We start from the raw sequence: 27,286 nt of genomic DNA on the forward strand, positions 1-27,286 counted from the left end.
GTCCTCCACAAATGTTTAAACAGTTCGTGACAAAGCAAAGCAATATTGCGCGAGCTGCCTGACACCGAAACTTTTGAATCATGACGATCGGCAGTTGCGTTTGATTGGTTACTAACCACCAAGTTGGTGGCACCCACAATAATTTTTGGGGAAAGAGTGCCGATACTCTAAGCATAGCTCATATGGTTTAGCTCACAGGCTAAACCAAGTCCGGCGGGGGACCGTTGGCCGAGTGTGGTGTGGCACCGCAGATCAGAGCACGTGGAGAAGTGCTCGAGCGCGAGCTCCGTTCAAAGCACGGAGCTCACGCTTCGGAACCCAACGTTGGCGGGACTAAATCCCCTCGATGTGTTTGCGTTGGTCTTTCAAATAACCTCAAAGGTGCCAGTGCACGAGGCCCGTGTCTCAAGTGGCCCTTGGAGGCAAATGGCGGCGCAGCACTAAAATGACTGGCCCTTGAAAGCGAATGGCGGCGGAGCACCCGCTCGTGGCACGTGTCTTGCGCGTTTCCCCAACAATGGTTGGCGGTACTTGTAAAAAACGCCTTTATCAAGGGGCTTTAGCAGGGACCCTGGGTTCAGTCGCCTGTCTGCATCCTACCGTCGTGCGATCGTGTACCACATATACTGCGTAATGCACGTTAAAGACCCCGAGCTAACAGTTGTACTGCACGTTTTATAACCTTCAACGGGTAACAATGTCGCCCTACGAAACTGCTGCTCTCGAAAAAACTAACGACTAGTTTAGGATGTGCCGTTACATTGCATTTTTGATGTGTGTTCACGTGTTCGCGTTCTTTTTTTTTTATTTTTGTGTACATCTTTGATTATTCGGCCCTTTCTTATGATGAACCAGACTATAGGTGTCGGACTTCTGGAAAAGTATTATATATCTAAGAAAATGGCACGTGAACGCAACAGACAAAAAAAAAAAAAAAACACATATGCGCACTTAATAAAAATAATTAAAATATTAGAATTGATTATAATTGTGTTTTTAAAGGTTTGAGCGTACCAAGAGCTATAAAAACAAACTCGATGCTTTGGATGGTGCGTTTGTTCACTGGAAGTATAGTTCAGGGCAGTATGCTCGCAGTTGTACGTTCCGCTTCGCTTCCAGGGTAAAACCAAATACTTTACTGGTAATGTAGTTAGTGAAACGAAGCTTATCTTCTGTACATGTGCAATGCCCTCAGTTTTCGCGTGACTACACGCTTGTTTATCATTATTTATTTTCATTTTCCACTGCAATTCAGTTCGTGTTCTTTTGTGTGCTACGTGCATTAGAGACCAAGGTAACCCAGGAGCATTCTATTTCGCGGGTTATAAAAAAGCCTATGCAACTTGCCACGTGTGCCACAATCAATACAAAATATTATGAGCTTCCCATACGCCCGCTTGCCTGAGTAAACATTGTTGTTTGTCAAGAACAATAGTGACTGTATGAAATCACGTGGGAAAAAACTCGTTCTAAGCACGCGACCGTTGGCGTGCAGTGAATACTCATAATCGGCGCCGAGATGATTGGTAGCTGTCAGCAGGTGGAGTTTTTCTATTAACCCAAGCTTAGAATGTTTCCTTCTTTTTCGTGTAAGCAATGAGCAGAGGACTTACACCAAATCTGAGGGTAATAAAGCACTATGAGCTTACAAACATAATGGCCTGAGCAGTATATGTGTACAAGTTTAGCCTTTGATGCACTCTTCACTTTCGATACACTCAACGCTAGTGCAAAATATAGGGCTGTTTCACTCTTAAGTACCATGTGAGTGCTTACACTATGTTTTATACAATGTCAAGCTGTACCCGTTTGCATCTTTTTTCATTTTTGCACACCACTACTTGCGCGCATAAATCACCAAATCACCACATTAAGACTGGTACAGGATGCCATAAAAAAATACAGTTTTTTTTTTACCTTAAAAATAAACTACGCGTCGTTTAACGCTCATTTTCCGCCAAAAGGTAGCGCTAGGTTACAACCAGATGCCAAAGTTTTATCCCGAACGGACACCTTATTCAAAAGTTATAAGTGCTTTTCTGAAAATTTCAATGGGAAAATGAAACCTATTTTTGCCCGTTTTCGGTTTCTGGTGCCATAGAGCCGCATGTATTCGAAAGCTCCGTCGGCCGCCATTTTCCCAATGAACGTTTCAGAAAATCACTTAAATTTTGAATAAAGTATCGGATGGGGCTGAACTTTGACATCTGGTTGTGACCTCTAGCGCTGCCTTCGGGCGGAAAATGAGCGTTCGGCGATGCCTAGTTTATTCTTGCGGTAAAAAAAACAGACCATGTATTTTTTTTTGTAACATCCTGTACTATGCTTAAGCTGTGGAAAGGCTATCCACAGACCAAGAATCTTTGCCTGGCCAGTCATTGTATTTATCACTGATTCGTTAATTATTATAATAACGAATTAATGATAATTAATTATTATAATTCATTGCTGTGAGTGAATTTTTAACCTCGGCATTTTTCGTATTGTGACTCCCGCACCAGCCCGACTTTGGGTTTATCAAACTCAACATCTAAACCTGAGTGTCATTTTTTTTGTGTTTTCCAGTCTCGTGGTTTTGGTCAAAATGAACACCCAGCTACCTAAATGAGGCACCTAAACGCCCAAAAATAGTTCATTTTTTTATTTTTTAGGTGGTTAATTTCTTAGGCTAGAATTTTGGACACCCAGGTATATTCCGTCAGCTCGTTTTCCTGGAAATCCACAAAGAGCAGAACACATGCACGACAAAAGCGCTGGCCCGTCATATTGCCGCCCGCCGAGCCGAGAAAGCAACGCTCAGTCAGGGACTTCTAGAGATTTACGTTCATTCTTTCACCAGGCGTAACGTTCACCTGTTTTCTTGTCCTCGAAAGTGCCAGTTCATCCTCGCTTTCTAGCTTTATAGCTGAAAAAGGTGACTCTTGTCACCTGCCTATACAAGGCAGTGGTCTGAGAAAAATATAGGTTTCACTGTGTAATCAGAAATAGTATCATAAAGGTCTTCAGTGACATATATCCGGTCGAGTCGAGCGTGAGAGGAGCGTTGGAAATGTGTATAGTGCACTCTGCCTCGTTTTTGTTTTCCGGTGTCTACTAAGTTGTTATCGCTCACAAGAGATTGGAGTACAGGTGCACTAGGGTCGAATCTAGTCGTTAGTTGGGAGCGATCGTTTAGATGTAGCACACAGTTGAAGTCTCCCAATAGCAACAGTTTTCTATCTGTGTCAATGTATGATGTTAGAAAAGAAGAAAAATGTTTGCCCGCTGTCACATTATTTGAAGCGTACACGCAAATCATGCGCAATTGAATATTTACATGGTCTAGATCGCAAGATATAAAGCGTCCTTCCTGGTCGGTAGTGAGAGAAGCAGCAGTTAAACCCAACCCCTTCTTTAGAAACAAAAAAACATCCAGCCGATGTGTGAGATGCATGAGTGACACACACTTCGAAATCTTTCAGGAAGGGCTCCAATGCGATCTCGGTTTCTTCCTGGCTGCACACTTTCATTTCCTGCACAGCTAATATATCGATCTTCTGCTGGACTATTAGTTGTAGAAGTTGACACTGCTTTCGTTTAGAGCTGAGACCTCTCACATTTAAGGTGGGCACGCGAAGTTGGAGGGTGCTGGACATACGATCAATTATGGTCGGGCGTTATCGCCCGTTTGCTTGTCTTCAACAAGCTTGGCGCCAGGGAGCGTCTTTGAATACGGCTTATGTCGAACAGCGCCCAGTCTCTTTTCATAGTGCTTTGCTCTAGTTATAAGGCCGTCATTTAATCCCACGTTTGTAAGCACTTCTAGTTCAAGAATTAAGTCCTGTACCTCATCGTTTTCCTCCGTTGCGGTGTCTTCCAGGTTAGCCTCGGTTGTTGCTTCGCACTGTTTTTCATTCGTGAAGGCGCCCCTATTTGTTGGATTCGCGGGGTTTGTCGGGGTGCTGTTTTCGGTTGCAGGCGAAACGGTGATTATTGGGTCTTCACTAGAGGTAGTGGCCGCCGTGAGATTGTCTGGCACAACCGCTTTTATGGAGGCCGATTGAGACCCACCGTCCAGGGCTGCTGCCATTGCAGAGACATCGCCATTAGGGTCAACAACCTCGCTTACATCCATGAGGTTCTCTGTTGTTGATTCTTCACTTGTCCCCAACCTCAGCCTATCAGCGTAGGTCATGACGCAGTCCTCCGGTTTATGCCCGTACCGTCGGCATTTCGCACACCAGGGAGTCCGCCAATGGCGGCGGATGTGGCCCACTCGATGGCATCGTAGGCACGAAGGAGGCTGACCTGAGATAAGAAGTAAGCTCTGGCACCCGATGATGTCTATCAGTTGTGGAATCTTATTCACGTTAGTGTCGTCTCGAAGGGTCAGTTGTACTTCACGGTTGAGGGTTTTCATGTCCTCCATTCCTTCACATCTCCATTTTTCTCGCACTACGGAGCGTACTGTGCCGTAGGGCTCCATCGCTTCAACGATTCTTCGGTTTTACATATAAAGTGGTAACCAAAGCAGTCTGATTTTCACCTCCTTTGTCTCTGGATCAACAACGAGACATTTCCGTCCTTTCATCTTCAGCTCTTCACAGGCGACGAGCTTTGCGTTTGCAAGAGAAGTCGCACACTGGACCATGCACACATGAGGCATTTGGTATTGTCCCATGGCGATTATATCCTTTAGATCAATGATGTCCTTGAGGGCATCTCTGAAGTCCGAAGCTCGGTATGGTCTGGCAGCGAGATCCCCATGAAGGAAGACCGAATTTAGGACGAGGGTTACCTGTAGGCAGACGTGGCATCAGAACACGGTAGTTGTCCATTGGGATGGACAACACATTGTTGTCCATCCCAATGATCCTGGGTTAAAAGGGCTGTGCAACGACATTGGGTAGGAATATTTCTTACTTTACACCAGCTTCATGGCACTAGTGGGACCCAAGAATACTCGAACGCAACACCACTGACCAAGAAGCGTCTTCGTCGCGGCGGAATCCAAAGGATGAGAGCGGAGCTTTTCTTTCAGTCTCTCCTTCCAAAGACGACTTTTGCTCCATCGCGAAATTTGGTGACGGAGCTGTGGGGACAATGGCAACAGTACGATCCCCGGGAATGCGTCATCGAGCTTTGCGGTGACGATATTCAAATGGTGCTCACACAGTGGACGCGAAGACTGCGTACGCATTCGATCTGGGCTCTTGACAATCGATGCCTCGACATGCATTCGGGTAGTGGCCCGTGTCCAATCGCTGCAACGACGACAATAGCCGAGCCATAAGAATGTCTGGAACTCAGCGCGTGCCCTGTGCTTTGCCAACCCCAGCGCTTGGCTATGATCAGCATTGGCGGCATACAATCGGCTCCAGATCACGTGGCCACTTGTTCTGGCTGCAAGTTGAGGGGGTGACCGGTGCTCGTTTTTCTTTAATTTTTTTTCTGGATCTTCTATTGCGTGGGGTGAGAAACGAACGCGTGTTTCATAGTTCATTAACGTCAGGGATCCGTTTTAAGCGGTATTTGCGCAAAGTACAAAAATTGTTGCATCGCCAATTTAAATCCCCACCCCTGCCCGTTTTGATCTGGATGAGCATCGTACCGGCGTGCGGTAAAATAATTGGAGCTGTGTGAATATTTATACAGCGTGTAGATGGTCAGCCATTTCAAAGTTGCGACGGCTCACTCGCTGTATATAGATGAGCAGTTTAGACTGTGCAGTAGAACCGCTAGCCTGAGATTTTTAACGTGCTCCACGGAGTAGTGATACACGACCGCTCGCGGGCACGATGCTGATCCAGATCGAAACGGGCAGGGGCGGGGATTGCCAGGATCTCTGGGTTCTGCAGCGCCAGCTTTCGCTCCACGTGCTCCGAGCTGTTGTGCGCTAGACCACTCGGCCACCAATCGCCCCCGGTGTGCTGTCGCGTATCATACTGCGTTGTGCACGGTAAAGACTCCAGGCTAGCGGTTCTACTGCACTGGCTAAATTGCTTATCTACAGTGGGTATGAATGTCGCCATGTCCTGGCAGACTAAACTCCTGCTGTAAAAACAACTAAGGACTAATTTTATTGTTTGTTAGTTTGTTCAGTTATCGTTTGATAAAGTCACAAAAAGAGAAGTGTACTTTCTGCATCAGATGCACAGGTATGTGAACCTACGAAGATTCGGCGAGCTACGCTGCGTTAAGGGGCGTCCTCGTGCCCCGCGCCGGTCGTTGGCCCCTGCCGGCAGTCGTGGACGCCGGGCAAACAAAATCTAGCTCGCCTAGATCTGCGGCGAACAACCCGTGGTGCGAGGACACCCTGAAAGCCCGACCAGCATGCGGAGCTGCGTGCATGCAACTCGTTTGTTGCAAATAAAAAAAGAAACAAAAAACCTTTGCGTTATTTACGAGGAAAAGGCTACAAATAAATCGCGGTTGAACCTAATATTTAGAATAAGGCGTTGACCAGTGCGTTTTATTTCAGATAATTTTTTTTTCAGTTTCAGCTAGAAAGTTCGCGCTGCAGGCGTGACGCCTGAAGCGCGAGCTTTCTAGCAACGTTGAGAGTTGTGCGTCTTATGAGCCTTCAGCGTACACGCGCCACCAAAGCACACCGGAAGGCAGCGTGTGCTGCACGTTCTGCGCGCTCTCGCAGGATGCTCCTTGGCGGTGGGTAACCTAGCATATGGTCTTTTACATATTTTCTTGAGTGCTAGAGAATCGCTAATTAGGTAAGAAACACTTGCAATTTGTCAAGTTTTTGTTCACGAATATGAAAAAAAAAAGAAAAACTGAAAGCTAATATTTTTTTTTGAATAATGAAAAAAAAACACACACACACACACACACAAAAATTAACCTGTTCATCCTGCGGAAAAATACAGAAAAAGTTCAACCGCAAGCCATTTTGCCATTTTCCAGATGCTCAACGGTTTTCCTCAGATGTACTATCGGGGAAAAATGAAATGCGAACAGAGGAGCGCGTGGCTCGCGGTACAGGCTGCGCCGCCTGGAAGTGAGCCTAGGGCCGAAGGTGCGTGACCTACTTCGATGTGTTCACGACCCTCGATTGGCGCTCCCCCAGCTTCGGCAGTGCGCCTCTCAGTGCGCTGAAAGCTGTCACCGCTATCTTTGCCTGCTCGGCGAATGCGGCGAGTTTCTTTGCACCGCACGCGCTGAGCCAGCAAAGATAGCGGTGATAGCTTTCAGCGCACCAAGAGGCGCACTGCCGAAGCTTGGGGAGCGCAGAGAGAGGGGCGTGAACACGTCGGAGCAGGCCGCGCACCCTCGCTCCTAGGCTCACTTCCAGGCGGCGCAGCCTGTACCGCGAGCCACGCGCTCCTCTGTTCGCATTTCATTTTTCCCCGATAGTACCTGATCTTTGAATTGTTATTCTTTATTTGACTTTTTGTACTGCACCCTAGCAAAACGTCGTTCGCCGGTTTGCTTTGTGGGCTCGGGAAAGAATCCGCGTGTAGCTCGCTAAAACGCAGACCTTTAGCGAAGAAATCAAGAGGGATATTTATTTTCTACACCGCATTGAATAGATCAAACGGTGTTTTCGATCGTTTAGACCATTCGTGTAAGCCCTGCTAATTAGACGAGAAAAAGCCAAAGAATGGATTACAATTTCTCAGTTACCGACAGAAAAAGAAAAAAATCGAACTCTCCAGACGAACCCAACGAGCTCTCAGGGTGAAAATGTTCACTAAAACCTGCATGACTGAGACGAAATGTGAATACAGTGCTTTGCTCTCCATTCCCCTTCACATTTTCAAGGTGTTGTGTCTCCCCGCTGTCGGCGCGGAAAAATTTGAATGCTGGTTTTGGCGTGACATAAATTTGCCATTTTCCAAGAGATGACAAATAAAAAAATTGGGAGAGCAAAGCACAAATATTTCTGAAAACGTGTTTTGTTAGTTTTGGATAGCTCGAAACACAGCCGTACGCATGGGCGTACCAACCGGGGGGGGGGGGGGGGGGGGGGGGGAAAGGCATGTGTTTTGCTGGTGAGACTGGTATTTGGACTGGTCAGACTGGTCTAACAGGAAATCAAACTGGTGCAACTGGTAGCCAGACTGGTTTAAGTGGTAATCATATTGATCTAACTGGTCACCAGATTGCCTTCTAAGTTCTAACAGGTTACCAAATTGGCCTGACCGGTCACCATATTGGCCTAACTGGTCACCAGATGGCCGAACTGGATACCAGATTGGCCGAACTGGTCACCAGATTGGCCAAACTGGTCAGCAAATTGGCCGAACTGGTCACACGACGCCGAATTGGTCACCAGAGTGCCCGAACTGGTACAACTGGTAACCAGATTGACCAAACTAGGTACCAGATTGGTCTACCTGGTCTAACTGGTTACCAGTTTGACCCCCCTTCCTCACTTTGTTTATTGGTTTTCTCACTTTGATTTATTTGCTTTCAAATAATTACGGCATGATCAGGCGTTTACTTTTTACTAAGAGATTCATCCTCTGAGCCGTTCAAAATACTCTCAAAGGTATGACATTGCTGGAAAAAAATCAACATGCTGGGAATACCTTTTATTGCTTAGGCGGTCACCGAGAAATTCTGTGCGTTCAAAACGATCAGTATAAAAGACGGAAACGCAGAGCTCGGAAGTAGTGATCGGGTTCGTGTGCCGTTCTCTTGATGTTTGTGTGTGCCGTGTATGTATGCGCTCAATGTATGTTCAGCTGTTTCCGTAGTAGGCCGCCTCGGTGGCTCCGAGGCGAGAGCGCTGGCCTACGGATCCCCATGTGGCGGGTTCGAATCCCGGCCGAGGTGCCCGCAATATGACGGAGAAGGCGCCTTGTAACCGAGCTTTCGGTTGCACGTCAAAAGATCCCCAGGTGGTCCAAATTAATCCTCAGTCCTCCGCTGGGGCGTGCCAGAGCCCGTCGTTGATTTGGCACGCAAAACCCCCAAATTTGACTGATGCTGTAGTAGGCGTATCCTGTGTACATGTGTGTATAATAAATATTTCCGAAGCGCAGCGGTAGCCCGAACAAATTAAAATATTTTTGTCGAACCAGTGTGAAAAGTCAACCAGTGTGACCAGTTCAACCATCATGACCAGTCAACCAGTATGACCAGTCAACCAGTGTGACCAGTTCGAACCACCTTGACCAGTTTAACCATCATGAAACTGGTCGAACTGGAGCAAATAACCAAGTTTGAAACTGGTTCCAGTTTGAACTGGTCTTTCCAATAGGGTGGGCAGGGCAAACACTGGCAGGCGGCGCCCAAGGGATACCGAAGGCAACCCCCCCCCCCTCCAGGCCCTGAAAGGGGGGGGTCTGGTTTGCCCCCCCCCCCCCCTCAAAAACAAGTTGGTACGCCGCTGACTGTACGTTTCCTTTAACGAATGCATGGCGTGATTTAATGTGTTCAAGGTTATTGATTCAGCTTTCAAGGTTTCGCCAAGGGTATACGTCGAACAAAGTTCTGGGATTAAGAACTCCAAGCACGTTTATTGCGTTCTTTGTATATAAAAACAGTCAACTTTTACACCCCGACCGTAAATTACAATTAAAAATAACCCACATAAATATATACTTCATCAATAAAACGACTGAACATTTAAGAAATTATGACGTGAACATTTCTCAAAGCAGTTTTTCAGTTTACATCCTACATGCTGTTTAACTTTCGTTTGCTCACCGATTGCACCTTGTTTTTGCTCCAAACGTTTATTTGCAACCACAGCGTTAAGAGTGTGTCTCTTTTTTCCAATAAAGGCAAGTATAAAGACGCAGTGGAAAGGCGAGAAGTATGATATTTCATAATTTCAGCTCGAAAAAGAAAACGAACAAACGCAGAAAAAACTTTAATGAACAGCACAAAGCAAATGTTTCCGCTTAGCATTCCAAACCGGTTGTATCTTGAAGGAGTGACCTTCGCGGGAGTTCACAGGAGGTAATAGGCGGAACTGAATCATCAGCAATGCCATTGCTAGTAATGACAATAAAAAAAGACCTATCATTGGTCTCGGGATTGTTAGCGTCATTTTATGACGTGCGCGCGTGGTTGGTGCTTGCAAGCTCGTGGGTATATATATCGTCGAAGGATTGTGACATCTGTTACTTACAGCCCTGAGGTTTCGCAGCAAAGATCTACCAGCCATGAGGACTGCGCTCACCTGTGCGCTTTTGGCGATTTCGTTTCTAGGAAGCCCGTGTTCGTCCAGCGAAGACGGTCACGAGCAAGATTCCAGAGTGGAAACTACTACACAAGATTTCTACGAACGTCATTATGGAAAAGAATCTGGATTGTGCGGTAAGTGTAATTAAATCGCACGTTGTGAGGCCTTTTTATGTTTTTGAAAATAAATAAAGGATAAATTAATAGCAATGCAGTGCATCGGAATTTTTCCATAGCGATCGATGCGAAGATTCTTTAGATGTGTACAGAAAGAGCAGTTTGTCTCGCGCAAACACTAAGATAAGAAAATTAATGGTGCGCGGAGTGAGATGCAGTGACAGTGGAAACATATTTTGAGCAGGGAGCAAAAGATATGTTTGCACTGAGCCTGATTTAAGAACAAAAACGCGCTTTAAGAGTACAGAATTTAGCTATACCCAATTGGCCGAAATTGAACTTAGCATGTTCATTTATTTATTCATTGCTTTTCATTCGGATTGATGACTCAAATAACTAATTCTCTCGTGAATTGTTTGTAATCTAAATAATTAAGCATATTAGATAACGCACGCAAATTTTGAACGCATATAATCATATCTACAACGTTTAAAATGTTTATCAATATCTTTTTTGTCTGTGTGTGTATCAGGGTCACACTATAGGAATTCCAGCCATGCGGAAGCCGTTTACAACTGCACGCTCAGTCTTTTGCCCCCAATCGTAAGTCTATCTTGTGACAATTTTCTTTTTTTTTTGTTGTTGTTTTTTTTTGTTTAGAAAATATTATATAGGGTGGCTAAAGTCGCCAGGCTCGATCTAAAATGGACCGTAAAAATCGACGCCTGCCCGTAGCCCCTCAAACTTTTCGTCAAAGGTGTATTTCATAGGTCGGTTTTTTCTTGTAGAATTACAAAGCGTAGTTCTCTTTCTGTAAAAAATAAGGCCAAGAAACTTGCCTGGGTCAACGGCGGGAGGCGACGCAGACGACCAAGTCAAGGTGCGGGGTGTGTTTGACACTCCTATTGATAGATGGCGCTACCTCCTTGTTTCCGTCAGAGTTCTGGTTTCGGTTTGCTTTCAATGAAATATCGAAAGTGCCCGCGTCGACCGTGGTTTATTGACACCAACATAATCGGTTTTGTAATCTACCTTTGGCGTGAAAATAAATGCAGACAATGATAGAAAAACTTCAAGTAACAAAAATAAAAGAAAACGCGGTTGCATAACGACAACGCTGACGGCGCTCTTGCTGCCGGCGGATTTCGTCTGCGTGTCGTCTGCTTCCTTTCGCTGGTCGATTGCATCCTCGGACGCTGCTTCCGAGACCATTTTTTTGTTTTGTTTTGCCGCGGTTGGTGGAGAGACAGCCACCATGCGTCACTTTGGATGCTATTTACACCGCATGCACTTTTGAGACACGGGAGGCTGCCAAAGCAAGCTCCAGATAAACAGCAATTAATGGCTCTGAAAAGAGCCTGTCAGTAGGAGCCCGCGGTTTTCGCGGTTGTCAAAGCCGCTGGTCATATGTGCAAAATGGATAGATATGTGATCTTCAGTTCTCGTTGTCTTCAGTCCACATGTCCACCTCGAACTTGGAGGCACTTGTGCAGTCTTCGCTCATAATCCCTGAAGGCTGCCTCCCGCATGTTGTCCGTGATCGCATCGAAGGCGGATATAATCCGCTCTTTTAGTTCCGTCATCGAGCGTACGCGAACTGCGTAGACCTGGGCTTTCACAAAACCCCAAACAAAAAAATCACAAATTGTCAGGTCAGGGGACCGTGGGGGCCAGAGCATTGTCGGTGACCCTCGACCCATCCAGTTGCCGGGAAAGGTTCTGTCAAGCCAGTCTCTCACTGCGGTGGCGTAATGCGGTGGTGCTCCGTCTTGCTGGAAGATGCACACCTCCCTTTGCATGTGCGAAGCTTCCAGCTCCGGCAAGACGTCCTGTTCGAGCATGCGAAGGTAGGCGTCGCCGGTGACCGTGCCCTCAAAAAAGAATGGACCGACAACGCCTTCCCTCCAAAGTCCACACCATACTACGACCTTTGGTGACTGGATAGCCTCTTCAATGATCCAGTGGGGGTTCGTCTCGGACCAGCAGCGGGTGTTTTGCTTGTTCACGTGCCCATCCAGATGAAAAATAGCTTCGTCCGTGAAAAGCAGAAACGGAAGGTGGTTCCTGTTTGTGGAGATGCGCCCAAGTTCGTCCACGCAGAACTGCTTTCGCCGTTCATAGTCATCTGGCTGCAGCTCGAACAGAACCTGTGGCTTGTACGGATACATTTGTCGGCGGATCACCATCCAGACGAAACTTTTACTGATGCCAAGTTGTCTTGCGACTTGCCGCACGGACAGGCGTGGGTTCAATGCAAATGCCGCAAGCACGGCGTGTCGTTTGTTCTGCTGTGGCGACCTCTCTTCAAGTACTCGCAGCCTGGTCTGCACAGTGTTTTCCGTGTTGAATCGGTGCACCCAGCGCAGGACAGTCCGACGGGTGGGCGGACGCCTGCGAAAAGTGGCTCGAAACTTCGATCTCACTTGCCTCATACTCCTGGTTTCTGTAAACCAAAGGACTACTTTTGCCCTCTCTTCGACGGTCAGGTGACGCATTGTGGCTGTTTTCTCCCCAACCACGACAGAAAAGGTCTTGGAAGCAGCGTCCGAGGATGCAACCGACCAGCGAAAGAAAGCAGACGACACGCAGACGAAATCCGCCGGCAGCAAGAGCGCCGTCAGCGTTGTCGTTATGCAACCGCGTTTTCTTTTATTTTTGTTACTTGAAGTTTTTCTATCATTGTCTGCATTTATTTTCATGCCAAAGGTAGATTACAAAACCGATTATGTTGGTGTCAATAAACCACGGTCGACGCGGGCACTTTCGATATTTCATTGAAAGCAAACCGAAACCAGAACTCTGACGGAAACAAGGAGGTAGCGCCATCTATCAATAGGAGTGTCAAACACACCCCGCACCTTGACTTGGTCGTCTGCGTCGCCTCCCGCCGTTGACCCAGGCAAGTTTCTTGGCCTTATTTTTTACAGAAAGAGAACTACGCTTTGTAATTCTACAAGAAAAAACCGACCTATGAAATACACCTTTGACGAAAAGTTTGAGGGGCTACGGGCAGGCGTCGATTTTTACGGTCCATTTTAGATCGAGCCTGGCGACTTTAGCCACCCTATATATCGTGACTGGAGTCACCACGCTCGATCTAAAATGGGCCGTAAAAATCCGCGCCCGCACGTAGCAATCTAAACTTTTCGTCATTGGTATATTTCAAAGGTCGGTCTTGTCTTGTAAAATTAGAGAGCGTGGCTCCATTTCTGTAAAAAGTAGGACCAAGAAATTTGCCAGGGTCAACGGCGGGCGGCGACGCAGACGGCCAAGTCGAGTTCCGGGGCGCGTTTGGGGCTCTTATTGATAGATGGCGCTGCCTCCTTATCGCCAGTGCGTCTGCCGCGGTTATGACATCACTCCTCTGGAATGCGCAGACCGGCGAGGCGCGCGCGGCGGCGGCGGCTCCGGCGCGCCAGCTGTGCGACGTGTGACGTCACTGCTCCTCGCGCATGTGCAGCACGGCTCTTTGGGAGCCACGCGAAACTGCTCAACCTCGGCCAGTGTAGCTCACGCTACAAAACTCAACGCGTTTGCATAACGACTGCGCTTTGCGCTTTTGCTGCCAACGGATTTCATCTGCGTGTCGTCTGCTTTCTTTCGCTGGACGGCTACACTTTCCGACGCTGCTCCCGACGTCATCTACCAATACGCGCGCCAAAGGCGCCCCGCAACTCGACTCGGTGGTCTGTGTCGCCGTCCGCCGCTGACCCTGGCAAGTTTTGGGCCCTATTTTTACAGAAAGGGAGCTACGCTTTGTAATTTTAAAATAAAAAAAAGACTTGTGAAATACATTTTGACGACATCCTTGACTCCTTACCGTCTCCAGAAAATTGGACCAATGAAAATAGGTAATTGCATGGAGATTCCAGATATTACTATTATTACCCTTTTTAGGCGCGTTGTGCATTATATATTGACAAAAACATCACATATTTGAGTGTAGGAGACGTAATACAGCAATTATTGTACAAAAACGCCGTCCGACCGCGCACCCTGGTGTGCGGTCGGACGATAACAGGCGATCAATCCACTCAGACAATAACAATAAATACTCGCGCATTAACAGCCAGGGTCTTGGTTTGCGTGGGCGCCGATTAGGGGTGGGGGCGGGGTGTTCTTGGGGGCATTATCCTCCTAGCCTCTCAGGAAATTTCCCAATATAAACAAAACAAAGCACCCCCCCCCCCCCCCCCCCCCCGCACCCAAAAGGAACTCCTCGGAAAGGCAAATACGCTCACACTGGAAACCTCCCCTTCCCCCTCCAAGGAAATTGAAGACTTTTCGTCTATGTATGTATGGCCTATGCTCGTTCTCGAGCCAAGGGCCCAAAGGCGTTGGCACTGTCCGGGAGAAAAGGGGCATTTACCTTAAAAGCGGCACTTCCAACAAGCATACATTGTGGCCTTCTGTTTTCGTTTCTGTCATTTCTTTTAACGATAATACTTGTTATTTCATCAGATTGTCTATCCGTAGTTTTTATAGTTTCTTCAATTGCACTTTAAAATTATTTGTTGTTTGTTATTGTACATTTATATTCGGCTAAAAAGGTCACCTTATAAATGCCTAATCGACTAGATGTAATATAGGGTTTCACGCCAGGCTACCGCCACCGGCGCCAAATAGGCACACAGAACAACCAAAAATATTACTTGTTTAAGGATTGATTCGCTGACAAGCTGAATGATTTTCTTAAATGTCGAGGCATCTAAAATCAATAGCAAAAAAATCTACAAGCAGTCTTGCGAATCTGCTAATTGGGACAGCATTTCTAAAAAAAAAGAATAACCACAACACAAAAATTGTCGCTCTTCTCTGCTGAGTTCGTTGCAAATATTGCGCCTTGATATATGTGCCACCTGGCCTAGAGACCTAGTGGCGTATCCAATGTAGCCCATACTTTACGATCCTCTTGGTGCACATACACTTTGATGCAAATTTGTATCTATTATTTTGTTCTTTCTTTTGCAGCTGAATGAAACCTGGGAAGGAATTAGGCATCGAATGAATAAAAGCATACCTGAGTTCGTAAGGCTGATGTGCAACTTTGTAAGTAGATACCGGTTGTCCGGATTAACACCTTGATCCACAAGGGCTGTTTTCATGCACTGTGCTAGCTGCTTTTAAATACCTCTGTGATTGAAAGAAGACCAACATGGCAGAAAATACTTACATTTATTTCTGTATTTTACTTATTCAACGTGTCATGTTCTCTGAATTTCCGATTCTCTTTTATGTAGACATCCAATAGTGAGCTCCTGAACTATCTTGGTTTTTGAATTTATTTCGTAAAGCAAAGGCATTTGTTTTGAACCTTTTTCTGTGGCAAAATTTGCAACACGCAGCTGAGCGTACAATCTCCAATGCGAAGTGAAGTATGCGCGCCTTCATCGTCTCGAAATGCGAGCAAAAGACCAGGTATATTCTGAAAATCGGGAATCCATTAACTGTATTTGTTTTTATATATATTAGCGCGAATAGTTGATGCTTGTTTAAAAAAATATGCATAGAAAACAGCAGCATAGAGTTGCTTTTTATTATTAGGTAATTACTCGGGAACGGAAGTTCAGGCATTAATCTCTAGACGATAATAATCATATGTAGAGATCTTATATAATTTTGTTCTAATTATTTGCATCCAAGCAGTAGTCAAAGACTAAACCACAATCAAACGGCCTACGTAATTCACATTTCTTGTAGTATTTTCATTCGATCTGCAATCGAAATTTTATTTTTTATCATATAAGATGCTTTTTAGCGGAACCCTCTAATCGCAGATATATGTTCGTCCGTCTTTCTAATTGATAGCATGACTTCACGTGACTCGACGCCAAACTAACTACACACCAATTCAGTTTCCACCGTAAGTTTAGCGAAGAAAAGAACATCACTTGACTTAAACAACAATTCAGTTTCCCGCTAAATTTAGCAGGGATAGCGACGTCAGGTGACTCACACAACCATTCAATATCCTCGCCATAATTTGCAGGGAAATTTACGTCGTCTATCCGATGCACCAATGCAGTTTACCCACTAAATTTAGCGGATAAACTGAAACTATCCTCAAGCTAAATTTAGGGGGGATATGAATAAACAATAGATTCTTCACCCTCTCCGATACGACAATCTAATATTTTCTAAAGAAGTTTAAACGACATATGCTTAAATGCTGCACTCCGGGATTTCAATACTTTGAGATGTCACTGTCATTTTCTTCTTCTTCCATTTCACATGTTAATATTGAACGGCGCATTCGGTGCCAGAGTTCGGTGCGTGTTTTGCATTCACGTCCCCTCAAACTCCACAAATAGTCAATAAAAAGAGGCAATGAAAAGAAAAGAAAATGGTGATCGTTGAAGGCGTAGTGTGACCATTACTAGCGATTACATTGGTGGACTATATACTACATTTTTATGTCTCTCTCTCGCTCACAGTATTATATATATAGGGTGTATTTTTTAATCTTAACAGATTGGTCTTAGAAAAGGAAAGACGTTTACAACTGCCTATAATGCCCAATCAAAGCGCAGCTTTTGAGGAGGAGGAGGGGACGGTATGCCCCTCGTCCTCATCCGTACCTTCTCCTCCTCGTCTCTTGAGGTACTTCGATTTTGCGAAATACCGGGCTAAACAATCTGAGAAATATATATACATATATATATATATATATACACATATATATGAAGATAGAAATGTCACCTTAAAACATCATTAAAACATTTATTTGCAACAGTTTCACCGGGAGGACCCGAATTTCTCAAAAGATTGGCGTAATGTCAATCCCTTGAGGTCCTCCCGGCTCGGCTGGTGGGAATAAATGATTTAAGCTTGTTTTAAGGTGACATTTTAATTTATCTTCATAAGTGCTTCTGCGTCAGAGATTTACTTCTGTGTTATATATATATATATATATATATATATATATATATATATAAATATATTAAAGAGGCTGACAAATTTCTTTTTTTTTTTCTGCGCAGAGTGTTGTGATGCCTGAAGACTTCTACTTAGTTTATATGGTAAGTTGGCGACACACATCGGAAATCAAAGATATAAATAATAACTGTATCTTTGTGTCCAAAAGCAACTAGTAGGTATTCACTTTCACGCAAAAATAAAATACATGTAACAAATAAAAATAAAGAGAGAACGAGGGTAAATTAAACAAGGAAACGATAAATGTAATCCCCACTGGTTAGCTTCTCCCCCGTCTTTACGGCGCCTCTTGGGACAAAAATTAGCTATATCTCATATACTGGTGCGTCGACAAAAATATTTTCGTCCGATTTCTCTTTCAACTTACTCCACTTGTTCTTCCTCGTTCTCATGCAACATCTTCTCATTGGTACTTAGTCATTGTTGACAGATATGCAGCACCTCGAGGTATTTATGCTGTCCACTCTTCGTGTTTACTTTTATGTCACTGACACATACGTGGAGTTACGGAAATATCTTGCTTATTCTGACGCAGCGCCTTTCAAAAATAAGAAAGGTAATCTATCATAAAAGTCAAAGTCTTCTTTTTCAATACGTTGACTCAGTTACACAATTCTGACGGTATACATATGTAGTAAGAACTAGGGTATTAGCGTAGGAACTATAGAAAGAGATGAGTTAGCATTGTAAGCTGTGAAGTCAGGGCATTGAGTTGAAATCGGAGACGGCAGAAATAAAATGACACAACAACATCGTACTCTTTCCTTGTCCCTTCATACCCGTAGTCTCTGATTTTAACTAGGTGTAACTTAAACAAGCTCGCCTGTTTATTAAGATTATCACCAGGAGTCAGAACGACCTTTGTACTGCTTGCGCCGTTACACTGGCAGGAGCAAAGTACTTGGTCCCCCTATTTAAAAAAAAAAGGTATTTAATTATTTTTAGAAATATTTCTTGATACGGTGCAGATAAAGAAATATTTATAAATAACTAAGTATGTACTAATGCAAGTGTTATAAAGGAGCTTCTTAATTTCGGAACAAAACATCGGAACAGTATATACGTTCCTTGAACTTCTTGTTATTCTCACTGTAGTCGGACTTCTTTCCCATCGAATAAAACTATGTTTGTATAGGCTGCGGAGTGATTAGTGCGGAGATTCTTATACTATTTCTGTCTAACGACTGTGCAAATACGTTCGATATAGGGGTCAAATGGAAACTCACACTCTGAAGAAGGCAAAGACGGTAAAACGGGGTCTTCTGCTGCAGTTCAAGTTACAGAACCGCTAATAATACAAGCAGAGGATAACTGCACGGAGCATATAACTGGTTGGACGACTGAAGCCTCGACCACGCTGGAACCTACGGAGTCTGAATTTGAGGAAATTTCGTGAGGCATCGTGGGCCGATCTATCACCCGGTTATTACTAGAAACTACTTGTATATGCATCAAAACCACGTACAGTTCACGGCGGGGTTTTGATGCCCGTGCAAGCACAGTTCTGATGCGGGTGGCGAGGTGCTTTGCCGAGATTGATTTAAATAAAATTCGATAAAGACGACAAAAAGGTTTCCAATCTTGCTCTTATTTGGAGTCTGAAAAATTGACGACGTATAAAAAAAAAATATCAAAGCTTTTTTTTTTGGCTTTTTGAAAAACAAAAATTAAGTAGCAGAATAATACTATAACACATATAGAGATGATAACTATATGTATTTACGAGACATAACCTTTCATTGCACCAGTGTTTATTAGAGAGTTTTAATACATCGTTCCCAAAACCTCCGATATTCCCGATAACGATATCCGATAACGATACTATGCACGCGCGAAGGCGGTGGCGGAGTATCGGGTATCCTTATCGGAGTCGTCGGAGCGGTCTACTAAAACTCTCTATTGTTGTAAGCTTTCGATTCAATAAAAAAAAAAAATGATGCCGAAATCGCTGCTGCCGCTACGCTGATTTTCGAAGAAAACCGTTAGCATTTAGCAGAGGTTCCGGCTTAGAGAACGATGGGAATTCCAACTCCGCAGCGGTCCGTAGACTGTTGTTTTGGGAGGGCCAGTCTGTACTCCCGGCCAACGTTACTCCGGGGGTCGGCGGTTTCGGATGTAGCCACCACAGTTTCTTCCAGATCCGTCTTCCTCTTTTGTTCTTACCTCCTTCCATACTGTTGTCTGCGAAGCGCCAGTCTTTCTACCGGGTTTGGCAGTTTGGAGCAAACGTCGTTAGCGTTGCGCCGCGGTTTTACGTTTTCGCGTAAGTTGTGCATACTGGGGAAATGAAACCATGTGCCTATTGGCGACCCCAGCGAAATCGCCGCCGCGTAGCGGCAGCGCCGAGAAGCACAGGAGAGGAAGTCGTTTGGACTCTGTCGTGCTATCGCTGCTTGGTTCTCGTAGGCAGCATAAAAACAAACATCGTTCCCAGCAATTATTTTTATGCTTCTGTCGTGTCATTCCTATGCTCTGACTAGAACAAGCTTTCTACCGTCGAAAAATTGCTTTGCTTTCATATGTCAGACCGTTTTTACGCTGCAGTGGAAGACATTTATGGTGGTTCGCGTGCTGAACGACGAAGAGGACCTCTTTCGTCCGCCATTTTGCCTGACCAGCGCGGCCCCTATAGTTCGCTGGAGTCGCGAATACTCTTCGGTACCATCGTAAGAGTGCGCGTCAACAGCGGTGCGTCATTCTAAGCGTGCGAGGCCACTCTTTCGCTCTTACGTAAGAGGGAAAGTGGACGTAACAAGCGAACGAAGGGAGCGTCAGAGCACGGCGGGAACACCGCCGTGGCGTCACGAAGCCAGTCCAGTCGAGTCCAAAACCCGACCGTCCAAACCAAAGACGGCTGCGAGCAGCAAAGCAATAAATGCTTATGCCTTAGAGGGGTATTTTTCGTTCCTCTCGAGCAAGCGCTCGAAGAGAAGCAAACGGAGACCGCGATGCGTCATGGGATGTCCGGTGCAAACAAAAACAGAAAGAAAAGATTCCCCGCATTCGTGACGTAGCAAGGCTGGTGAGGTTATGAGGTTTGCCCTAGGTGGCGTTGTCAGCGTTGTGGTGGTGTCAATTGCGTCAGCGCGTTACGACCGAGACGTTCGAAGTACGCGTGGGGTGACGAGCGTGTGGCTGGCCCAAGGAGCACGTAGCTTCCACAACACTGTCAGCTTAGGGCTGAACGGGGTGGGGAAAGCAACTTTTGTTCGAGTTTTGAGCGACGGGCTAATCTTCTAGAAGGAAAATGGCTCATTCCGGTCGCACGAACGAGGGTCCGAGAAAGAGGGGAGTCCTTCCTTTGCGTCTTCTTGTACCGTTTGGTACAATGCTCGATTTGTGAGTTGAGCTAGGAGGAAAACTAAGGAAAATGAGGAAATTCCAAAGAGCGGCGCTGCTCCGAACGAATCTGCTACGTCACGACTACGCAGCAAGTTCCCCAACGTTGCTAGATTACCTCCAAAATAGGCTCCGTATGCATCCACCAGGTGCACATTGAAAGATCGTTTATTTGGCTTTCAAATTAGTTTTCTTGTGCTTTTCAACAGAAGACTGGTGTTTTTGAGGTTAGGGTGCACCATGCAACACATTCGAGCTAGAAAATGAGCGCTGAAACTTCATTTCCCTACGCCTTAAAAACAAAATCCGGAACAGCATGCAAACTCACGTACCAGTGTGAAATCTCCACTGGTCAGCACACGTATCTTCATCTCTTTAGAGAAAGAGGAACCTGTGGCTTTCCTCCTCTAAAATTATAATACTTCGAATAATAATGCTAAGTCTTTATTTGTCCATTGCACAATGGTGGCGCTGAGAAATAAGATATATAAACATGATAGCCCACACAAAAAAGTTCTATGACCGGCTATAGAACATCCTTTGTATGGCCGGCTATTCGGGAGGAGATCAGACCGTACCACAAGCGGCTAAATTTTGAACTACACGGATGGGGAATACAAATAACAATGCATGACTTATCGCTCGGCTGACATAACCGAACGCCGCCTCAGCGTTCGGCTGGATTTCATGTTGTCTAGTCGCCGGAAAGGTTGGAGGGAGTGGGACTCTTTTGTTACCACTCCGGCCTACATAAAGAATGCAGCCTGCACGGTATATATGCCCAGCTCAGCACAAAAGCCGAAGTGGGTCAAGCTCGCATTCTCTTACCACTGCTTTCGGGAGAGATCCGGCACTAACAAAGATATCACTTCGTTTATTGTTAGTAGTTTTACGCCAAGACGTAAACATGCCCACAAGGGCTGTGGACATGTCCAAAGGCCTTGTGTTGAGCAAACACCGAGGTATGGGGAGAAAAAATAAGTCAGAGCACTTCCAATAGTTCGATCTCCTCGCCAATAGTGACTACGATAGTTTGCATAATGTGACAACAGAAGGGGAGCCTCCGTTTTCCGCTGAATAAAGTTCAACACAGAAATTGAGTGAAAAGGATGTAACATTAACTGGCATGCTGCTCAAAAGACATCAGAACACTTATCATCTATGGGAGATACGAATGTTTCTTTGATTATGTGCTGCATTTAACCTAATCTTCAAAAAGCTTCAGGTTGGCTATATTCCTAATACGTTTCTCGTCTTTCTTTTTTTTAATGATATTAGGATACGCGGTCGCTGATATTTGGCAACTTTCAGTAATGGTGGTACCGCGGCTTTGAAGTAAAGGTGGTTGTTTACACCTTCCAGACATGGAAGTATGAAGTAAGATTCTTATGTAGCTCGTTTTTCACAAAATTAGAATCACTGCTGTCAATGTGGGGGGTACGTTACCGTTGCCTCACAGGACATTCAGCTAAAGAACTCTGAGGGATCCTATCCTCTTATTTACCAACCTGTCAACCAGGGATGGGCAAAATACATGCAAATATGTATCGAAATACAAATACAAAATACTTCGTCAAAAATGTATTTAATTACAAATCTCATTACATTTCCAAAAAAAGCATTTACATACAAGATACAAATACAACCAAATGTATTTGGTCTCCTCCAAATACTTTTCCAAATACATTCCTCAAAATTTGCATTAGCGACTTCAGGGTACCTGCAACGGGTTTCTGGGTATCTCACTTTAATTTTGCATCGCACACTCGGGAGTTAGTGTGCGAGGCTCTAGTAACGGAATAGAAATATAATCACAAGAAAAATGTAATCAGTTTGGACGTAATAGGTGAAAAGATTACAGAGCTTCAAGCAGCTTTTTTGTCGATTACATTTTGGTATAGACCAACAAAGAACCGAGACGACCAAGACCTGCAGCACTAGCTAGAGAAATTCTTATTGTTGCAACTCGCACACCAGTTACGACATTCTGGACGACCCGAGCATTTAAAATGTTCCAGGCAAAAATATGGATGGAAATCAGGCTGGGAAGCATCACAAGTTGTCACGGGCACTTATTTAGCCAGTTTGCCTGTGAACGTCGATTTCGTCACTATTCTTGCCCTGGACTAGCACCGTAATCACAAAGTCACTAAACGCTTGTGCTTGATTGACAGACACTGCATTCGGTGCAGAACGTGGTTTTCTTCCTGCTCTGGCTAGTGACAATAAATTTGAGGGATGCATTTTCGCCCACAAAATTGTATTTAATTACAATGGTATTTGAAATACCCACAGTTTGGTATTTAAATACACACGTCAAATACATTACCCAATCTGTAATTAAATACAAATGCAAAATACACAAAGTATTTGAAATACGTATTTCAAATACTTGTATTTGAAATACTGCCCATCCCTGCTCTCAACTAAGGTACGGCTTGTGTTCAGAGTGTTTTGGCGATATTTGCCGGCTAAAAACTATTTATATCATATATTCACATGCACTGATTTTATTCGAGGTTTAATTATCTGTATTACAATTTTTATAGCTTTGCGATTCTAACAGTGTCGGACTCCGGCTGAAGCAACGAAGTTCTACACTTTCACGAGGGCAGAGAGCTGTGCCGTCTTTTTAAAAAAAGCACGCAGTGCAGTGCATTAGGCATTCGTGAGTGTCTTAATTGAATGGGTATTCAGTGCGGCGGACGACATATTCACTGAGAAACAAAGCAAGACCTCCGACGAGACTTTCGACAGCTAGCGGTTGCTCAAGCTCACAGAAGTGTGACTGGTGGCAACAAGAAACGCTTCCATAACACGCGCGTGTTTTGTCTTACCCTAGGAAAGTAAGGTAGAAAGTAACGCTGCGAAAGTAACGGATTACTTTTTGTGGTAACGGTCACCTACTTTTAAGGAAGGGTAATATACACTTTCACAAGTTCTCTGCCATCTAGGGGCTCAAATATCAGTCTAAATTTTTGTACGCTAATAGCAGCGAAACTCGAGTACTTATTCATCAACCGCAGACGTAAAAAAGGTACGCTTTTCTTCGCTGTACAGTGTGGGGAATACGCAGATTACGTACCTTTATATCCGGGGACTAGTGCTGAAAGGGGAATCCGATGCCCGTCACACCGCGGGGCCGACGGCTACCAGCGAGGGCGGTCGCCGCGCCGGGTTCACCAACGCCATGCCAACAACGATGATCCCGATGTCCAACAGCGTTTATTGAGTACCAGGGGTTCCCCAACAAGACACTGAGGTCAAACGAGCAGCGGACACAGAGTGCCCGCATGCGTTCGCCGACTTGAGAGCTGAAGGGGGAATTGCGAGTGGAGTCATCGCCGGTGGGCCGAGCTCAGGCCACTACCCGTCGTCGCAGGAGTTCGGTGCAAGGACTCTCGGCAGACGGACGTTCACTAGATAGAGGGGCCGCCGACCGTCAGAGCCAGGGGAAACGCTAGCGTCGAATCATCACCGGTCGGACGAGCTCGTACGCCGCGACTCGACCCGTCACCCGGAGCCCAAATCAGGACTCCTCAACCAAACGGTCGTCCACTTGGAGGGCATGTCCGAGTCTCTCGCGCGATCTCGCTCATCTCTCGAAAACGGGGGTGAGCGGAGGAGTGCGAGAGGGTTGGCCAACATGGTGACGTGCTTTCCCCGACACAATACGGAGACCGGGCTCAAAGCCGTCTCGGCTTCGTCCGGGACGTCCGCGGCTTACGCCTTCTCGGAGGAGGGAAACCAGCGGCTCCCACAACAGTTATTTCTAGATTTGTTTCAGTTTCTGCGGTATGTACCACAGATATGTACGATTCGCTTAGTTGAGTAAAGTTATTGATAAAATTCGCCACATTCTATTATCTGGGGCGTGCCGAATCCACCGTGGCCGAAGCCGAGCATTTCAAGGATTTACGTGACGCCTTCCAATGCGTAGCGCATAGAAGCTTATTAGTCTCGTGACGGTGACGTCAAACAATACAGCAAACGTTTCGAATGTTCAGGCTCCGCCTCGGTGCCTGTCTTATTCTACCTTCGCCAGCCATAGAAAGGCCGCCATTGGCATGTACAAGTGATATGCAGTTAGATGACGATAGTTACTGGAGTGAGCATACTGAATTTCGGAAAGCGTCTATTGTAACTGTATTTATAGTCGGTGACAGGTCAAGAACGAAGTGAAAGCTCCTGCCACCTCTTTCCACTTTAGTAAAGCGAACGCTGGAGAGGGGACAACCTCCTCTCCACCGTTCGCTCCGCTGAAGTGGAAAGGGGCTCTTGACCTTCGTTCTTGACCTGTCACCGACTAGTTACAATTTATCCTTGTGTAATTGTAAATATAATTCCTTACTTTTTTTAGTAACGTAAACAATTCTGCGCAAAGTTGTTTCACTGTTCTCGACAATCTACGACAATCTAAAAAATTAAGAGGATTTCGCGGCTCCCGAGCCTATGCCATTCCAATGGCAAGTTTTAGTCTTTTTTCTCAACAACGACAGAACCGATTGACTTGGGAATGCTTTTATTAGAAAGATAATAAAAAAAAAACTGAGTAATATTGTGGCGCTGCAATTCCCGATTACAAAGTTTAATGTTTTTTTACGGGGACTTAAAGCTGCACAAAAAAACCTTTCTTCGTTCCGTTCTTCATGAACATTTAAAAATAAACCAGGACCTAAATACAAATTCAGGCGCCACTAAATTCAATACCAGAACTTTTTCAATATATTTCTAACAAGTTATGTTTTCCAGAGACTCATTGTGATAAATTTTAACCACGTTTGTAGCCCATCAAGATGTCACAAATCCAGCTGTCAGCTGGCGCCATCTATGAGTGTGTCGGCAGTACTTCCCCTTGAAATTGTGCAATGTGTTAATGCGCCCTGGGACTACTTGCATCTTCAAGGTCGGTCGATTCCCGGTCGGAATTTCGAAGGAAAAATCCTTTTGAAAAGCAAAGGGGGATTCTTTTCTGTTCCTTTTTTTTCGACGAGTAAGATATTTTGTTCGTAGCGCGGGTTTAATTAGTCAGTGGTCAATCGCCCGAGCCCGTCGTTTGCGAGGATGTTTAGTTCTTTGTAGGTGTACTAGGGTCGCACAAATGAGAGTGAAAGGTTTTTAGGGGCGAAGCTCCTTAGGGTCTAGCCTTGTCCGTCCGGCGTCCGTGCTCGCATCGATCTTGCTGGTGCTCGTGAGCTCACGTGCTTCTGTAGGGCAAAAAAAAAATGATAAAAAAAATGTTTGCGCAGTCGACAGTATTTGAACCTGTGCGGGGAGACCCCAATGGATTTCTAGTCCATCGAGTAGGGGGCTCTGAGATGTGGTAGGAACTCAAGAGCTGGGGATGTCATGGATGAAACGTTGCATGTAGCCGCTCAACGTCTATACAGGAGAGGGCGCTGCGGTCAGATGAGTGTATAATCGCATTAAACTTTGCATGCATTGGCTCAACGTTTATAGACGAGAAGGCGCAGCGGTCAAATGCTCAAATGCGTATATAACCACGTTCCCTACCACACATTCTCTTTCTGACATGAGTGAAAACGACCGAAAGGCTCGGCATGCTGCGGCTCAGCGTCTATGCAGACAAGCATCACCAGAGTTTCGCCCCAATCAACATCATTCACCACGTGGAGATGCGGTCATTTTTTTCTTCTTTGTTTGGTGGCGAAGATATTTTGCGGTTAGCGCGGGTAAGGGTCACAGTAAGATTTCGCGTTTTCGGAGTTTACTTCTCGTGAAATTCGGAAAGTGTTTTTCGGAGTTTAGTTTTCATCGGGGATTCGGGGTTTATCGGAGTTTATTTTTGATACATTTCAAATTCTTGAAAATTCAGAGTTTATTTTACTGCGTAAACTTCAAAGAATTCGAAATAAAAATAAATAAGGTTCGGGTACCTTGATCGGTTGTCTCGAAAGAACCTCGGCGTGCTAAGAGGCACCCCCTTTTTTTTTAGTAGTTTTACATTTCAAAGGAAACTGGAGTGGAATCTCCTCAGGACCACTGACCTTGTGCTCTTATAAAGTTTAATTGTTAAACTCCGTTTTTTTTTGTTTATTTTGTCACTGTGACGTCGAAATTCTTAGTTTTTCGGATAAATCCGAATTGACGAAACTTTCAACGGCGAGTGTCTTTCCAATTTTTTTTCGGATTTATACGAAAACACGGAACCCTACCCTATTGAAGAAACCAGCCAGAAAATCTAACTGGTCAAGTTGGCAACTATGCTGGTCAAACTGGTCAATGTGGTAGTCAAACTGGTCTAATTGGCAATCAAGCTGGTTTAAGCTGGGAAAGCTAGAATTTGAGCTGGTCAGTTTGGTTTAAGTAAAAACCACCGTGGTTTAACTAGAATCTAGTTTTAGATTCGATTTGGTGTAGATAGGAGCCAGTCTGGTCCTAACTGGTCAAGCTTGTCTTCCATGGAGTCAATGTGGTCAAGCTGGGAGACAAGCTGGTGAAGCTGGTCGAACTCTTAATCGTGTTGGTCAAGCTGGTTTCGCTGGGAGCACGCACGCCATGGTCGGCTAGAGCTGGTCGAACTGGCATTGCTGGGAGCGTGCGCGCCAAGGTCGGCATGGGCTGGGACGAGGCCACGTCCTGTTCTTTGTCTTCTCGTTTTCGGTAGACGACCGGGCGCTTCAGGCGTGCTGCGAGCTGCCGTGCGAGAAAAGAGAGAGAGATTGGTAGGAACAGAGAATTTGAGACATGTTTGGCTAGCTTGGGGAGATTTTCGAAAGGACGGCTGCGCGCGCGTTGTTTGGAG

The 27,286-nt window shown here is 45.3% G+C and overlaps 1 protein-coding gene and 1 pseudogene across 1 annotated transcript; one reads left to right on the forward strand and one right to left on the reverse strand.

Moving 5' to 3' along the window:
- Window positions 1-3,643: 3,643 nt before the first annotated feature.
- Window positions 3,644-4,778, reverse strand: LOC115313354 (annotated as a pseudogene).
- Window positions 4,779-10,109: 5,331 nt separating this feature from the next.
- Window positions 10,110-18,734, forward strand: LOC115313345. The gene is made up of 5 exons (XM_040212978.2): window positions 10,110-10,263; window positions 10,778-10,848; window positions 15,217-15,294; window positions 17,226-17,264; window positions 18,389-18,734. The coding sequence occupies exons 1-5, from the start codon at window positions 10,110-10,112 to the stop codon at window positions 18,575-18,577; spliced, it is 531 nt and encodes a 176-aa protein (XP_040068912.1). The 3' UTR covers window positions 18,578-18,734.
- The last annotated feature ends 8,552 nt before the right edge of the window (window positions 18,735-27,286 follow it).

The sequence above is a fragment of the Ixodes scapularis genome, unplaced genomic scaffold (genome assembly GCF_016920785.2).
Source record: "Ixodes scapularis isolate PalLabHiFi unplaced genomic scaffold, ASM1692078v2 PGA_scaffold3__209_contigs__length_174095766, whole genome shotgun sequence".
Lineage (NCBI taxonomy): Eukaryota > Metazoa > Arthropoda > Arachnida > Ixodida > Ixodidae > Ixodes > Ixodes scapularis.

What these genes read in the sequence shown, in the direction of transcription:
- LOC115313345 (XM_040212978.2), top strand. Translation starts at nt 10,110, where the DNA reads ATGAGGACTGCGCTCACCTGTGCGCTTTTGGCGATTTCGTTTCTAGGA. An exon ending in TCAGTCTTTTGCCCCCAATC is followed by an intron (nt 10,849 to 15,216) that starts GTAAGTCTATCT and finishes TTTCTTTTGCAG; the next exon opens with CTGAATGAAACCTGGGAAGG. An exon ending in TAAGGCTGATGTGCAACTTT is followed by an intron (nt 15,295 to 17,225) that starts GTAAGTAGATAC and finishes TTTTCTGCGCAG; the next exon opens with AGTGTTGTGATGCCTGAAGA.